Here is a 17,212-nt window from a genome sequence, read left to right on the forward strand (position 1 = left end):
GGATATAGCTCTTAGGAATCTCATTGGAAACACAAGTGGCAAGGTCATCTAGTACAAGGTTCATCATACATTTGTCAAATGGAAAAATCTGTTGATGGAAATACTTTAGATCCTCAAGATTCTCTGATGGAATCTTCATTGAAAGGTTCACCAATCATGAGTGGAATCAAGTGTTTCATCAAGAATTTCAAAGTTGTGGAATTCATGGGATGATGGTATGATGACATACAAGTGAAGCAGATCAAGGGATTGAAGCTCAGTTCATGTCGATTCATTATGGAAGTTCCAATGACTATAAATAGGTACCTCTGCGTCATTTCGGTACAAACAATTTTGGTGAAGCAAGTCTGAAATCAGAAGGTGCGAAAAAGGTCAAGGAAGAAGCCTCCCAACCAGCGAAGTGAAGAGAAGGAAGAGCGAAGTCCTTAGGGTCATATTTGGGTCTGTTTTAAGGGCTGTAAACCTCCACACGTACGAGAGATCTTTGCTGTCTATTGCAGGAAGAAGGCCAAAATATCACAGTCACTATAAGGAGAGTATTTTGGGTGAAGAACAAGGGTGACATCAAGCCGAGTTGACAAGCAAGCAATCTCCACCTAAAGCGAAGGGTATCAAGGGCTCAAAGGTGACACTTCACACGTGCTAGGATTTCTAAAGGAAGCCAAGAAGTTGCAGATCTGAAACAGAGAAGAGGAAGCTGAGATCTGGAAGGCAACAATAAAGGAGGACGAAATTTGACTTTTGTTGAAGGAAGAAGAAGCTTTGTGGCTTGGTCTTGGAGTGGCAAATAGGTCAAGGGTTTTGGTCTTGGTATTTGTCAATTGGAATCTCTATAAGAAGAAGAATTTGTTCGGGTTTTCCTCTCAAATAGTGAGAGGCTTTGGCCTTGGCTGATAACCTATATTTTGTGTCTTTTGTCTCTTTATGGTTTATGCATTGGTAGTTGTTTGATGAAGAAGAACACTAATAACCTAAGTAAAAGAAGATCCTAATCTAAAGAAATAAAAAGCACTCACAAGCAGTTACTAATAGAAGATAAATCACATAATTGCTATGCCCTAGATTTCTCAACACTATATGCCATATAAAGGTGAATATATCAAAATGGCACCGAGTGCAATACATATCAGTGACAAAATACACAATCAATGAGGCTCTAAATGGACTCTAGAATCCAAATTAAAATGCTATAGGCTATGGAGCCACTGGCCTACTACAAGTCTACATATCAATTACCAACATGATCACTACTCATCATTGTCAAACTCATCAACACTACTGGACATGGGATCATCAACATGAGCTATTTAAACATCATCTAGCTCAGAGTGTGAGGACTCCTTAGACTCCTCTGCAACCTCAGTAGTAGTAGTAGTAGCAACAAAACTAGACATCAAAATTACAAATCATTGATCAACATGATCACTCATAAATCTCATCATTGATTCAACATCATTAGAAATGGGATCATCAACGAGACCTACACAAACATCATCTAGCTCAAGTCTTTAGACTTGGATTTCTCAACCTTATATTATGGTAGAAATTGAAAAAGTTTAACATGCCTAACCAATGATTTTGGTTTGAGTGAAGGGTTCATCTCTAAACCTTATAACATGGTAGAAAAATCTTAGCATGCCTCACCAATTATATTCCTTCTAGTGAAGGGTGCATTTTGTTAAAGCCATAGTAGAGGAGTTCAATAATCAACGCCACCAACATCAACAAAGTTCAACAATCAATGCCACCAACATCAAGGTACTTAAAGGGATTCATGCTCTTTGACCAAATGCCAATCTCATACCCTCGTGCATGACATAATCAAATGGAACATTGCAATCCCTCAAATCCTGAAATCCTAAAAACTATTAAGACTGTTGGATTTTGATTGAGACCTAAAATTCTAGTTTCCCCATATGAAATCCAATGAGGTTGAAACCACTCTCAAACATCCCGAGTCATTTCATGGTAATGTTAAAATTTTAAGTAAAAGGATGAAAATGAATTTCCTTTATCTTTCATTTTCATCCTTTTACTTTAAGAATTTAACATTACCATTGATTACCAACATTGCTAGGTTGAGATGTGTGAGGAAAATGAGAGGGGAGGCATGCTTTTAAAGGTTTGGAGGGGTTGTTTTTGGAGAGAAACAATCCCTAGTTCCCCTCAAAACTGTTTCGACCAATTTATGAGGAACTGACTGGTTTATGGGAAAACCAATCGATTCCATCGTAAACTGACTTGTTTATAGCCGGCTAGGCCCAAAACCCCTAGCTCGCAAGGTTCAAAACCAATTTTTCTATTGGTTGGATGGCTCGGCCTAATGAACCAGTTGGTGTGATTGATTGACGGTTCAGACCGACCAATTTTGAATACTATGCTTGTAGTAGATGGGTGTCCAAAAGAGTGAGGTAGATCTGGACCTATATTTCATTATGGTTGGTGAGGACCCACTCATTATGGTTTTGTAAGTGGATGATTTGTTTATTACAAGAGAGGAGAGCCTCATTTAACACTGCAAGAAGGACCTTGATTCAAAGTTTGACATGACTGATATGGGATCGATGCACTACTTTTTGGGGTTGGAGGTTTGGCAGGAGGATGGGCATATCTTTGTGGGCTAGGGAAAGTATGCAAGTGACATATTGAGGAGATTTCATATGGAGGATTGTAGGCCTATGGTTAGACCTATGATTACCAACTGGAGGACGCTGCATACTTCAGATTATGAGTTGGTAAACAACAATTTGTATCATTAGTTGATCAGTTTGTGGATGTATTCAACGTTGCAGGAAGCGCCCCCCCCCGGATCCTAGGCCGGAATCGCGCTCCGTACGGAAGCGTTCCGGAAGCGCACCAGGAAGCGCGATTCCAAAAAATCCGAAGCGCGATTCCGTTTTTTTAAAACGCTTCCTGGTTTTTAAGAAGCGTGGGCCCCGAAGCGCGCTTCGGATGGCGCTTCGGGCCTCCGAAGCGCCACGCTTCGGGCCCGGAAGCGTGCGCTTCACGCAGCGCTTCGGAGCGCTTCCGAAAAAACCGCGCGGGCAAGGGAAAATACCTCATTTTTTTTAATTTTTTTTAAAGTTAACTTAACTTAGCAATGAGGGGGTGGGTTAGGGTGAGTTTAGGGTGAGTTTAGGGTGAGGAATGAATAGAATAAAGCCCCCATTCATTCCTCATTTTCTCACTTTGAGTTTATGAGAGTTGGAGAAGAGAAGAGAGGAGAGGAGAAGAGAAGAGAGGAAAGGAGAGGAGAAGAGAGGAGAGCTTGGAGGAGTGAAGAAGGAGGAGCTAGGAGGAGGAGCTTGGAGCAAGAGCTTGGAGGACTTCATCTACAAGAGCTAAAGAGGTAAGTTCAAACCCCAAACTCCCTTGTTTTCTTGAAAAAAAATTTGTATTTTTCTCCTCCCTCTCCTACTCTTTCCCATTGTTTCTACTTGCTCCTTTATTTACAGGTTGTCCACCACCTATATCCATATTCCAAGATGGTGTTCTTTTGGCTTCTATGTATCATTCCACTCTTGGTTTTAATGATGGCAAGGGTGAAGAATAGAAGGGAAGAAACAGAAGAGGACATTGGTGATGGTCCTAATAGTAGTGACCCAATGTATGATGAGGAGGAAGGGTTTGAAGAGGAAGGGGATGAACTTGAAGGGGACACTGAAGCACAAGATGGGAAAGGTACATCAACACCCTTGTGGAACTATGTGACCAAACTTGATGGGGGAAAGGGTGGTGGATCTTACAAATTTGTGTGCCCTCATGGTTGTCATGGAGGAAAACCATATTGTGGTTCATATACCCGTCTGAGGAGGCATCTTTGTGGGGTGCTGGACAGTGATGAAAAAAAGGGTTCTGTGGGGGTACAAATTTGCCCAAACATTTCAACTGAAGAAAGAAGAAAATACATCCAAATAGAGATGGCTGCACAACGAAAAAACAAGAAACCAAAAACTCATTCTGAATCAAGTGCAACCTCTAAATTTGGTAGTTGCTCATCTCCTCATGGTACTTCTGCAACCTCTGGAGGTAGAAGAACAATAGGGGATTTCCTTAATGTTGCTGGGAGGGATGATGTGGATGGAAAGATAGTCCGTTTTCTTTGTGCTTGCGGTGTACCATTCAATGTTCTTCGCTCTCCCTATTGGCATGACATGGTAAAGGGCATCAATGAAGCCCCAAAAGGATACAAGGCCCCCAACTATGAGAAAGCTAGAACAGTGTTATTAGAAAGAGAAAAAGCTAAGGTTCAAAGAGCTTTGACACGTTTTACAAATGAGTGGGTGGATTCTGGGGTATCCATTGTATCAGATGGGTGGACAAATATTAGAAACCAACATTTGATAAATGTTCTTGGTGTTTCTTCTAGTGGTGCAGTATTTATTGCATGTCATGACTCCTCCTCCATCAGTGCAACTGCACAAAACATTGCAGATCTCCTATTGAAATCAATCAAAGATGTTGGTCCGAATAATGTGGTTCAAGTGATCACAGATAATGCAGCAAATTGTAAGGCAGCAGGAAAAATTATTGAGCGTACTCATCCAAACATCTTTTGGTCTGGGTGCCCGGTTCACACATTGAACCTTTTGATGCATGATATTGTGAAACACAAAGATTGTGGGTGGATTGCTGAGGTTTACAGGAAAGGGAAGCAGCTCATTAAATTCATCACAGGGCATACAAGGGTAAACTACTTCTATGGCACTTACTCCAAGTTGCAATTGCTTAAAATTGCAAAGACAAGATTTGCTAGTTATTACCTCACCTTTAGGCGGCTAGTGAAGGTGAGACAAGCTTTAACTAATCTGGTGTGTGCTGAAACATGGGATGAAATTAACACTGACACAGATGGTGCTAATGCAGTCAAGGACACTGTTCTTGACAGTTACTTTTGGTCACAGGTTAAATATATTTTGCAATTCACCAAACCAATTTATTACATGATCAAGTTTGCAGATTCAGATTGACCAGTAATTGGGGAGGTGTATGAGCAAATGTATAGCATGTTGGGGTAGATTAAAGACATTGTTGAGCCTAGAGATACCACCTTGTACAATTATATTCGTGTAGAGGTGCAAAACCGATGGGAAATGCTAAATATTCCATTGCATGCATTAGCATATGTTTTGACACCTAAATACTATCATCCATCATGGCTTTCAACACCAGCACCTGGGGGGGAAGCAGGAGAAAACCACACCAAGATCAAGAGGTTCACCAAAAATATATGGCTGCATTGAGTAAATTAATCCCTGATGAGGAGGAGGCTGCATTGGTACGGAGACAGGTGAGCAACTATACGCTCAACACTGGTCCATTTGGGAGCATGCATGCAATTAGAGATCGAGAGACTTTTTCTGCTCTTGAGTGGTGGAACATGCATGGAGGGGGTACTCCACTTCTACAGAGTTTGGCATTGCGGGTGCTATCACAGGTGGTAAACACTTCTTCTGCAGAGAGGTGTTGGAGCTCTTATTCTTTCATCCACAGTGTTAAAAGGAACAGGTTGAGTTTAGACCGGGCAGAGAGCTTGGTTTATGTTCATTACCACTTGCGATTGTTGTCCCATTACTGTGAAGATGCAAAGTCTAATAAAGACTTGTTGATTTGGTACAAGAATCCAGAGGAGCCCAATTTGGAGGATGGAGTGTTGCGACTAGAGAAATTAGAGGATTCTCTTTTCCAGGTATGTCCATTGTGGTATGAATTTTCCAATTTTCCCTTATAAAGCATTTCTCTAATTCATGTTTTTAATTTTTTTGTTAACTAGTGCTTTTTTTTTGCATGAATTTTTTGAGCGATTCTAGGATGATGATGACCGTGTTGATATGCCACCACCCCCATCTGGTCCCTTGGTTCCTAGGTTCCATGGTTCAACACCAACAACAGGGGGTTCTTCTTCATCAGTTTCAGTGCCACGACTTCCACAGGCACCATCTTCTTCATTGCCACCACGTGGAGGCCCGCCACCACGTTCTATTCGTGGTGGAAGGAGGAGAGATTAGTAGATATATTCACAATCTACTACTTTTTGTCATAGATTACTCATTAGACTTGTAGGCTTGGCGGTGACCAAGTGACATATTTTGTAAACATTATTATTTGAATTTTGGACATGACAAATGTTGACAGTTGCTCACTTGCTAGATAAATCATAATATGCTCTATGTTTTATGTTTTATAATATGCTTAAATGTTTTATGTTTTATAATATGCTTAAAAATTTGATGTATGTTTGTAATAGCTAGAATATAGATGATTGTTGTACATACTAGTAACTACAATGGAATCATGGATGCCATATCTATCTTGATTTATGCAAAAATATGCATGTTTTCATGTCTTCTACAATTAATTTGGTATTTGGGATGTTTGTTTTGAGTATAAATGCAAAAAAATATAAAAATATATATATATAGCAGACGCTTCCGCGGACGCTTCGCTTCCTAGATTTTTGGAAAATGACGCTTCCGCGCTCCCGCTTCCGCTTCCGCTTCGCTCCCGCTTCGCTCCCGCTTCATGCAACATTGGATGTATTTGGTCAACAATAGGTCATATATCTGTTTTGCAGTCAACACATTGAGTCTGTTTATGATGGAGCCTAGGAGGGTGCACTAGGTGGCTGCGAAACATGTATTACAATTCTTATATGGCATAATGGACTATGAATTGGACTATGTCCAGGGGGATGAAGTCAGGTTGACAGGTTGTACAAACTCAGATTTGGCTGGCAGTGCTAGTGACCGGAAGAGTATTTGCGAATTTTGTTTCAGGTTGGGTTCGGTTTTAGTTTTTGTAGCATCATATGGTGTTATAGTTTGAAAACTTTGTGGAGAGTGTAAAACATAAGAGTTCTCTAAAACCCAGAAATCGTTTCTAGAAATTCCACCTAGAGATAGTTCAATTAAATTAATTGACCATCATTTAAATTTTTCCGAAGTCTAACTTAGGAAAACTGGTTAATTAATAGTAATTAATTGAGAAAGGTGAGAATTCTCTAGAAGCTCACATGGATCAACTTGGAGATGATCTCAACCATTGATTACGTTTTAATTGTGGTCGTTGGAGTCCAAAACTCTTTGAAAACCGTGCCCACTTTGCCTCTATTTCCATGCCCACTTGACGCTGAAAATATGTACTGTATGGATATAGACTGTACTGTACGGATTCCATATGGACTGTATAGATTTCCATACCACTTTATGGACTGTACGATTTTTTCATTTTTTGTCAAAAACTTCTCTCAAACGGCGTGCAGCTCACAGCGTTAAATGATGTTTGTACTGTAGCTTCTGCTGTCTTCTATGCCTTGATTTCTGTGCCTTTAGCATTAGACATGGCCCACTATATGCTTTAATGGTTATTGTCCCAAATTCTAATCTTCAAAAAGTCATAGCCTCCGGAAAAAATAATGAGAAAAACACTTTATGCTGTGCTCCAAATTCTTCTCAGCTGAAAACCCTCTTAGGTGATGAAAAATAGTAGCAATAGCGAAGAACAATTTAAAGAGTGTATTTTTCCCTTTTTCTTCCTCTAGTCTGAGTCATTGAGTTTGACCAAAGGTTCTTTAGTCCTGCATGGTCTGTTTGAAACTTTGATGTACTCACTGCGTCCGACGAAACTTCAGGAGTACTCATAAATTGAGTTTATGCATATCCAGGCTAACGAGTGAAAGATTGTCAATAATGAAGTGACTAGAAAGCCTGCCAAGGTGCTAATAAATTACAATAGGTTCTCTGATTACATGTCCTTTAGCACTGCTAGCCGGCATCACTTGTTACCTAAACAGTCTGATAGATGTTATGGCACCAAAAAGACATTGCAATTAAAGTTGTGGTGAGGCTACTTATCTTGATGGTACAAATTGTTGATGCTGAAATCTGAATTAAATTTGAAATCTGAAACAATTCTGTCACTAGAAACAGATTCACTTATACCAGAAACAGATCAGATTTTAGGAGATGGATCTGATCCAGAAAACACAAAAAATCCAAGAATCTAATATAGCTCCATGATTCCTCAGTTGCAAGAAGATTCCAGGGTGGGTGTGGGATGTGCTAAAGTGAATCTGGTAACAGAGTGTCATGCCTTTTGGAAGACACGGGAAAATCCTCGGTGGCACAGTGAATAAAGCATCTGCAATTTGTCTTTCTTTTGGTCTTCATTCAGTGGGAAAGATAAGATGCTACTATTTTGTATTGCTTTTCTGCTTCTTAATTTCTTCTTTTAAATTGAAACTTATTAATTCTATTGCATTATATGCCATCCTTTCTTTCTTTAATTATCCCTAGGATGAGAAAGAAAAGGCAAGGTTGTAGGATATGCCAAATTTAAAGATTCATTTTGTGTCTTAAGTTCTGTTGCCATAATGCTAAATTTTAAAGAAATGCTTATGATTTGAACTGTCCTCCTTTTCTATTATTTTTTCGGAAAAAATACCTATATTTACAAAAAACTTCTTTCCTTTCTAACATGCTTAATTCTTTCTTTAATTGCTTGCTATTATTTTTCCATGTACAAATTGAAACTTGAGGTTTTATTTTGCAGCGAGCTGCGATTGACGATAAGATAATAATAAAAGAAGCAAAGGAAGAATTTGAGGTTTGACTCTCTTTCTCTCTCTCCTCCTATACCATACCCCAAAGTTTCAATAAACCAAAAGAGCTATAACAGATATGAGTATGTGCCTTTCTCTAGAGCTAGTTGTTCAGCACGTAAACTATCATGGTAGAGCAGATAGTTTCTAGCTTTTTATAACTTCTATTTTTCTTATTAACATTCCTTTTTTTTAATATCAGTGTTAATTTTTTGAAATTGCTACAGGCTGACTTGAAGGCACGTCGTGAAGCTGCACAGTGGAGACGTATACGAGGTCTAACTCTTGCATAGCATTTAATTAAGAAGCCATAAAATTCCTAGTTATAAAACGTCTTGGAACGTGAAAGCACAGAAATTAAGGGATGTGTATTAGAAAGTGCAACTTTTGTTAACCAATATACTACCTGTCAATACGATTAAGAGAATTGCTAAAGTCTATGCTTGTCCAAAGTATAGGATTGAAAGATTGTAGGAAATACAGACAGAACAGTTAAGCAAGTTTTATCTTGGCCCTAACGTATTGGGCCAATATTCTCTCTCCTTGCCTTTTTGTAGTTTCTTATGGATTAGTACCTGTTTTGATTGTTGCACATTGGTGAGGTCTTGCATGACATTCTTTATTATGTAGAGTTCACCAGTATTAGATGTTTGTTATAGTGTCTCTTCTTAACAAGGGAAAATTAGTAGGAGTAACTTGATCACCATAACTGCTATAATCCAAAACGAATCCTTGCTATTGCATTGTTCAATGGTCACTGAAGTACATATATTATTATTAATTTGATCAAGCTGCAGGTGTGCATATGTTTATTGCATCCCAGGATCTTCCTAGTGCGAAAGTGAGCATCACAAAAATCAACAATGTATAGGTGCACAATAATAGGTTACACAGTCGTGGTTATAAGCAAAGACCTGCAATCCTTCACACAATAGCAGGTTGCACAGTAATAGGTTACACTGTCCTGCTCATAAGCAAAGATCAGCAATCCTGTATGCAACAACAGGTTGCACAGTTTTGTGCAGTATTAGGATGCTAAAGTAAAGACTGGAAACCAACTTTGTACTGATTTGAACTCCCGTCACACATTGTCAACAATTAGTGCTTTTGGTGCAAGAGAAGATGCACAATTCACGATGGTGGAATATGGAAGCCTATGTGCTCAATCAGTTGAAAGGGCCTTAGCAATAAAGCTAACTAAGAAAATGGACTTAATTCCTTTTTATGAAGTTCTAGGGAATCTTCCACTTACTTTGAGATGGAGCACTTGCTATTCCAAGTTGAAGTATTATTGTGGATATATTTTTCTTTTTTGAAATAAAACACATTATTCAGTACAAGGCTGTTGGGATAGGGGAGCAAGAGAGAAAAACACAATTTTCAAGAGATTCCTGGATGGGTGTTTTTTATATAATACATATTTTAATATATTTTGATGCATATTTATTAAAAGAAAACATGTAGAATGTCAAATAAACTGCAGAAAACATGAAAACATAGATTTAATTATTGGCGGATTATTGATGATCATTAAGGCATCAACCATTTAGTACACATATGACATCAATCATCTAGTAGTTATAACTTTGTCCTCAAATTGATCAATCATCAACTAGTTAACTCCCCGATTTGCTCCTTTGAAAATTGGAGGGCTAATGGCCAGCATACCTCATCATGCGGTGTTCAGAGTATGATTCCAGAGACAGTTCGCATGACTTAGAGGTTGCTTCACCCAGAGTTTAGATGTAGGATTGGTTCAGTGATGTGATCCTGATTCTGAGACAGATATTGCACAAGCTTTTAATCAGTTTTGGAGAGGATTTCCTATTTTTGGCAGTATTCCTATATTTTATGAGACAGTTTGGAGTCACACATGGCAGTATTGATTATATCCTTAGAGTCCTCATGAACTCGGGATTCCATTGATCTTCTTCTAGATTACATGCATGATACTTTTTTTGGCAGCTTCAGTTTTGAGACTTGCATGTCAGGGGTGATTGTATCTTTGAGATCCTTGCGAGCTCATGATTCCAATGAGCTATTTTTGGGTGACACGTGAGACATTGCTAATTTTTAGTAGGGGCTGGCTTGCCATTCTTGATCCCATATTCAGACTCATTGAAAATTGAGTTTGATGATTATAGTTTCATGGTCATGTGAGAATTTTCTATTTTTAGCACTGTTGCATGAAACTTCTAGGAACTTGGTGTTTCGAGCTTGTTACCCACCATTTTGTGGGTGATATCCCTAGGAGAATTTTTTTCTCCAAGATGGTCCTCAGTCGGCATCCAGCAGCCCCTTGCAATCACCAACTAGCTCGTTGTGCCATTTCTCCGCCACTTAAGCCATCCATGTGGTCCCTCACCCCTCTGTCATGATCGTATGTTTGAAGGTGGGCTTCCAGAACCTAAAGGTATGCTTTGTCATTTGGTAATTGAGTATTCTAGTTTGCTTATCATGGACACTTTTGGGCATGGATTAATCGGGGGATTCGGCGGAAAGAGTGGGCGACATCTGTGCTCTTGCCCCCAGAGCTCTTTTGGATGTTAACCTTGGACCCTAGTCTCATGGGATCTCTGTTATTGACCCTTGGGCTTTAGGGATGGTACTACATGGGAAACCCTGATTTTGGTTGCATGGTCTCGCTCCCTCATCCATATATATTACTCCCTTTCCACTCATTATAATGCCATTCATCATTTCTCCCACCCGGGTCCACGTTCCTCTACTAGGTGCACATAGGGTTAGCCTTCCCCTTCCCCTTGCCCTCGCCTTGGGTCGGGCCTGGAATGATGCCCTGGAGGTTGATGCAGCTGAAAATAAAAATAAAATCATAATTGGCCACATTCAACAGGAAAATGTATGACAAAATGCAAAAGATGGCCAAGACAAACACATTTAGCACGTGGGCAAAAGGCAATACATGAGCTCTCCCCCATCATCATGGCCATCACCCTGGTTCCTACAGGCCCTAGATGAGGTTCCTTTATCATTCAAGAATCCATGATTGTCCCAACCCCTAGTGGGCAATGAGCCGCTCGACCTTAAAGGGGGTATCCACAAGTATATCTCACACATCATACTCTTATCCCCGGTGCCCCAAGCAGTGAATTAAAGAAAAAACATAAAAGGCAAAAGGCATATAAAAAAGGGTGGAAACATCAAGGCCGTGGCACCTCATGTACCATGATTGCTCCATTCTATACATTATATACCCAAGTGTGGGCTTGCATTTTATTAGCTACCCTTGTACCCAACATGTGGTCTAGGGTTGCCCCTTTTCACCCCCTACTCCATTCATCTCTTTATCACATGCCACCACCCTTTAAATGATATACCTTGGACATACTGTCCCCTTTAGAAGTAGAAACCACCTAATAGAATACTTGGTTAACCCCATTTGGAGCTTGGAGACATTAGCACATTAGCACATGCCAAAGCCCACCTGTTGTCCATGGTTTGTAAGTTCTTTTACTCGATTTCCTTGATGACTTGTTGTACTAGAAGGCTAGGGGATGCATTGGATCTTATGCAGGATTGCAGGTGGTTTCCATTTTGGATTTGTAGGGTGTGTGTTGAGAGCCATGGGCCTCTACAACAGTAGAAAACACTCCATGGATATCCAAAGATGTTCAAAGATTGCTCGTGATTCACCTATTGGACGAGGAAGATGCACCGGTTCACCTCTGCCCAGCTAGCACCACAGTTGTACCATGCACTTGGCAGATGACCTAGGACTTGCATGTTGACGTGGCATCGCTTACACCATCATTTGAGCCCTTATAGATGGTCTACAAGCATCTTCGATTTACTTGGAGACCCATGAGGTCACCTGTGTGTCCTCACACCCATTGGGAGTACCACATGTTTATTATGTGGAGAACAAGGGGCCAACCCCTTGTCCCTTACTTTTGGAAGTCAAATTCATAATTTTGGCACTTGCGGACTACATCAGGCCTCTTAGAGAGCCCAACGACCTGCATTATCGATTATTCGATCTCTTGGGAGGCTTGTTATTTTGTTTATGAGCTAGTTTGGTGGGCTTGTCACCAAAAGATAGTTATTTGCACATTATTTTTAGTTGATGCGCTAATGTAGGCCCAAATTAGGTAATTCAAATTCCCAATGAGTGTATAAATAGGAAAGACATGAATTCATTTTGTATCATCACTTGGATTGGATCATTCTCTCTCTTGAGACTTTCACATTTCTTTCTTGGAGGATGAATTGGAGCGTGGATGAATTTTGATGTTTGGATTAGATTTTCTTATCTTGGAGCTTCTTTATTGGCAAATGAGTTGATGGTTGGATATGTTCTCTTACATGTAAGTACACACATTTAATGATATTCTTGTTTTACTTTGTCATATGCATTGGAATGGGATTTTCGCTATACTATGGCTAATTGTTGCATTGCATAATTGCGAAATTGTGGGATTATTGTTTCTATATAACATCTCTCAATGTATGGGCCATGTATGTTGAATTGAATCTCCTAGGGATAATTCTACAATTGAATTTATTTTGATTAGCCATCTCTTTTTACAAAGCGAAGTATAAAGCTTTAAGGTCACTTCTTCGTGCCCTAAAGACTAAGCGAAGTAGTCCTTGAGGCCTCCTTGACCAAGAAACAACGTCCTTTCTCATCATTCTCCTAAACTCCATTATCCCCAAGGGATTAAGCATTGGTCTACCAATAGGTGGTACTCAAAGAACCCTTTTTTTTCACCTTATCCTCTTCTTTCTAGGTCTAGCCACGCTAGGCCACCTAGGGCATCACTTTCCCGAGAAAGTAGCCATAGAAAAAGTTCGATCTCCTAGCCTCTACTGCACTGTTTTGTCCTCAAGGTCTCCTCCAAATTTGAAGAAATTCCGACGGTGGGATTGTGAGATATCCAAACCCTAGCTTTGAGATCAAACTTTGCCTTGGTGTTCCCTAGGTGAGTACCTCATAGGATCAATTTGATACCTCTAAGTGAAAACTCTTGTTTCGATCCTTTCCCATTCTTTGTCTGGGTTAAGATCGTCATTGGTTGCTAAATTGCCTCCCCTTAACCTAGGCTGGCTCCACTTGGTCCCATACCTTTGAAAAGTAAATTCTTCAAGAACCACTTGGGAAGCCAAGTTCAATAAGGATTTTAGGGATTGGGAAACTCATTTGCAAGGCACACTCCTTAAACCTAGCCCTTAAATCCTCCCCTCCTCCTAGAAAGATTTGCACCTTGCTTGAAGAGCAAGCAAGCCCTATTCTTAACCTCCTTATAGGAAAAAGATCATTAAGGCCACTTCACATCCATTTGTTGATTCATCCTTCAGAAAGTAACTTTCCATATACCGGGTCTCCTCCCATCAGTGAAAGTTCGTAAAGAGTAGGGAGTCTTAGCTGAGGTGGCAGTGGGCTAATTCTCCATTGTTGCCCTTGATTTGGAAATTCTCCATTTAGGAGTCCCTTTTAGCCCCCTTGCTAGTTTGAGTGGTAAAAGGGCCATACCTCTACTCGAAACTCCGAAACTCGACCATCATGTAATCATCTATGAGAGTTAATATAGACTTGGTTTTCATTCTAATTTACCATATATGTGTCTTATTCCCTTTTCTCTTGCAAGATAATCTGTTATTAACTTACATACACACACACACACACACATATTACGTTTCAGAAACTCTGAAATATTTCGGTGTTTCGTGCAACTTAGATTTTTAGCAGTGCCTAATTTTAGGCATGCTATATTTAGCAAGGTTCCCCTGGCTGTTCTGAATATTTTCTATTTTTTAGTGGAACTCATATTTTTTGGCATTTCTAGTTATAGTAGGGTGACATGTGGCATTCTCAGCAAGGGCATGTGGCAATTTCTAATGGTGACTAATGGCAACATTAAGGCACATGCATGTGGATTAGTGTGCAAAGATAAGATTGGGAGTCTCTTAGAGTTAATTGTAGTGCTTTCTTGAGTTGATTGAAGACCACTGGGATGCATGCATTGATTTAGGAGTGAGTTGGAACCTTCATGGAGTTAACTAGATGCACACATGCATGGGGGAGTTAATTAGGTAGTTAGATCGAGTTAAGTAGAGGCATGCATCAATTAACTAGGATGCTTTGTTAGTTGACTAGAGAAAGGACACTTCACATCAGTTTGTCATCATTTAGACTTGAGTATCTAGATTCTACACTTAGCCCATGCGCATGGCTACATCATCCTAGTTCAATACCTATTAACTAAAGCACATGGAAAGGACACGAAGAGATCTAAAACACGTCATTATTCATTTCACTTCAACTCTAGCAAGTTAATACTTCACTTCTCTCTATTATCAATTCATTTGTCATGTCCCCATTTTTATTCTTCATAGTACAACCAGGGTGGATTTCCAAGGTAGGAGATGGCCAGGTCAGTGGAGGAGGTTTATGTCAGCAAGGGTCCCGATGGAGCTTTGAGGAGTTTTTATGGGATTTGATGGCATTCGCTTGGCATATTCCATTATTGGCACAATTTTCCTTTCGTTCTGTCGCATTCTGACAAATTTCAGAAATCAACATTATTATTGGGCATGACTTAATTAATTATGCTCGAGGTGGCATTCCGAGGAGATTAATTGATGGAACACCTCAGTGTAATAGCTCATTCGAACCAGAACGAGAATATCTATAGGATGGGATGCTAAGAAGAGACTTCCAGTGGCTGAAGAGAGTATGGTGGGCGATTTGCCATTTTCCTTAGTTAAAAATGACTTTAATTAGTCATTTAATTAAGGAAAAATAATTAATTGGAGAAAAAGAGCCAAAAGTGACTTAAGTGAAATAAAATAAAATTAAAGGTCACTTAAGATAAAGTCAATGGAGGAGCTTCTAGAATAATAATAAAATAATAAAATAAGATGCTTCTAGAGGCTTGGAGATCTATCCATCAAATCTATAAAAGGGGAGGAGGAGATCATTTGGAGACATCATGGTTTTGACATTGTTTCTTGTATGTGAGGTTGAGAACTTAGTTCTCTAGTCCAGCAGTAGCCCCAGGACGGAAACCCTCGGGTGATTTAGAGAGATTCGGTGAGCACCCATCTCCCCTTGGTGGGTTCATTCAGAATCCACAGGTGTAGTGATTGTTTTTCTGTTTTAGTTTGGAGACCGGAGGGTCATTCCCAACTATTGTATTGGCATATATCTATATATAATAAAGCTGGATTTTGGTTGCTGCATTTGTCATTGTTCCTCATGTTGTGATTTTTAATGAGATTTTATGCAACTTGTGGGTTTATGGTTTCAGTCAAATTTCTGGTGTTTGGGTTTCCATGACAATGTCCTGTTAAGTGCTAGATAATTTGATTTGAAGGGTTTGTTCCAAATTTTCTGCATTTGGGACACTACAATGGTATCAGAGCTTCGAGCTTGGCTCAACCTACGGGTTTACAGTTTTTAGTTGCCGCTATTATGGTTCAAGGGTTTCAAGTTTATTTGTAGGATGGGTTTTGAGCTAAGTTTGTGGAGTTAATTTGAAAGGGAAGCTAATATTAATTTTCCAGCAAAGTCATTAATTTGTTGCAGAAGATATATCCTTACCGAGAAAGATAGATCGCTGCTTGAGACTTTTGTGTTGATTGAGATATCAAATCGTCGCATTATTAGTAAGTAATCAACAAATTCTCTTCGTGGAAATGTTGCGTGCATAAACATCTGTGCGACAAAATTGATCAAGTCGTTTGAATCGTTTAGTGAAGCCGTGAATGATTCTCATTAAAGGACGTGTTCAAGATTATGTGAAGGAGCATGATCGGGTCACATTGTGGAGCTATATTCGGTGAAGCCAGAGCCAGAGCATTAGCAGAAGTTTACAATTGGTGAGAACATAGAGGTGTGCATGGCGAAAAGAAAGCATTGAGTGCAACTCGAAAATTCATGGGTGCTTGCAATGTGGAAAGAAGCTGTAAATTTTGTTGTCGACACCACTGGCATATATGAGAACGTAGCACGTAAAGGTTTCAGCTGATCCATGGAACAACGCTAACAGACTCGCCTGCTGAGTAAAGCATCTAGACACCCGTTTGAATTTAATTGACTTTGTTTGGTGAATTTGTGGGCTCTAAGATGATCGAAAATTTATTTCGATGGCAGTTGGCGACCATCCTTGCGCAGGTCTTGTGCAAATTTGATGGTGTTTCAATCTAAGTTGCACTAAAATGGATATGGTAACGGATACAGATACGGGGTTTGAAACAGATACGTCAAATTTTCAAAAAATCTGGATACGATATGGCAGGAAACGACACAATATATATATATATATATATATTTTTTTTTTTTAAAATAAAAAATTCATATTACCATTCATATTTTAGAATCTAGATTAGATATAAAGACTAAAAATAGCAAATACATAATCAATTATCATCTATGATCTATCATGATTCATCATCATCAATTCAACATATGCCATAAACATTGCGATCGTCATTAACGATTATTATAACATTCATGATTCAAGCTTCAACATATCATCTAGTTTTTGTTTCAAATTTCAAACATCAAGTTATCAACATGACAAGTTACACGGACACCATCATTACCAAAATTAATAATGATACTAATTACTACATAGTACAAAGTACAAAATG

General features: G+C 39.3%; 1 protein-coding gene across 1 annotated transcript in view; it reads left to right on the top strand.

Annotated features, from left to right (window-relative positions):
* The window catches only part of LOC149233668 (uncharacterized), a 241,748-nt gene that overhangs the window by 176,451 nt on the left and 48,085 nt on the right, over positions 1-17,212 (top strand). The window contains exons 8-9 of the mRNA XM_089382253.1: positions 8,551-8,604; positions 8,827-8,875. Coding sequence (XP_089238379.1) covers positions 8,551-8,604; positions 8,827-8,875 — 103 coding nt within the window. The remainder of the gene's footprint in view (positions 1-8,550; positions 8,605-8,826; positions 8,876-17,212) is intronic.

This window comes from Pinus tabuliformis, chromosome J, assembly GCF_031772625.1.
Source record: "Pinus tabuliformis cultivar Carrire ecotype Pingquan chromosome J, CPIR1, whole genome shotgun sequence".
In the NCBI taxonomy this organism is placed as follows: Eukaryota; Viridiplantae; Streptophyta; class Pinopsida; order Pinales; family Pinaceae; genus Pinus; species Pinus tabuliformis.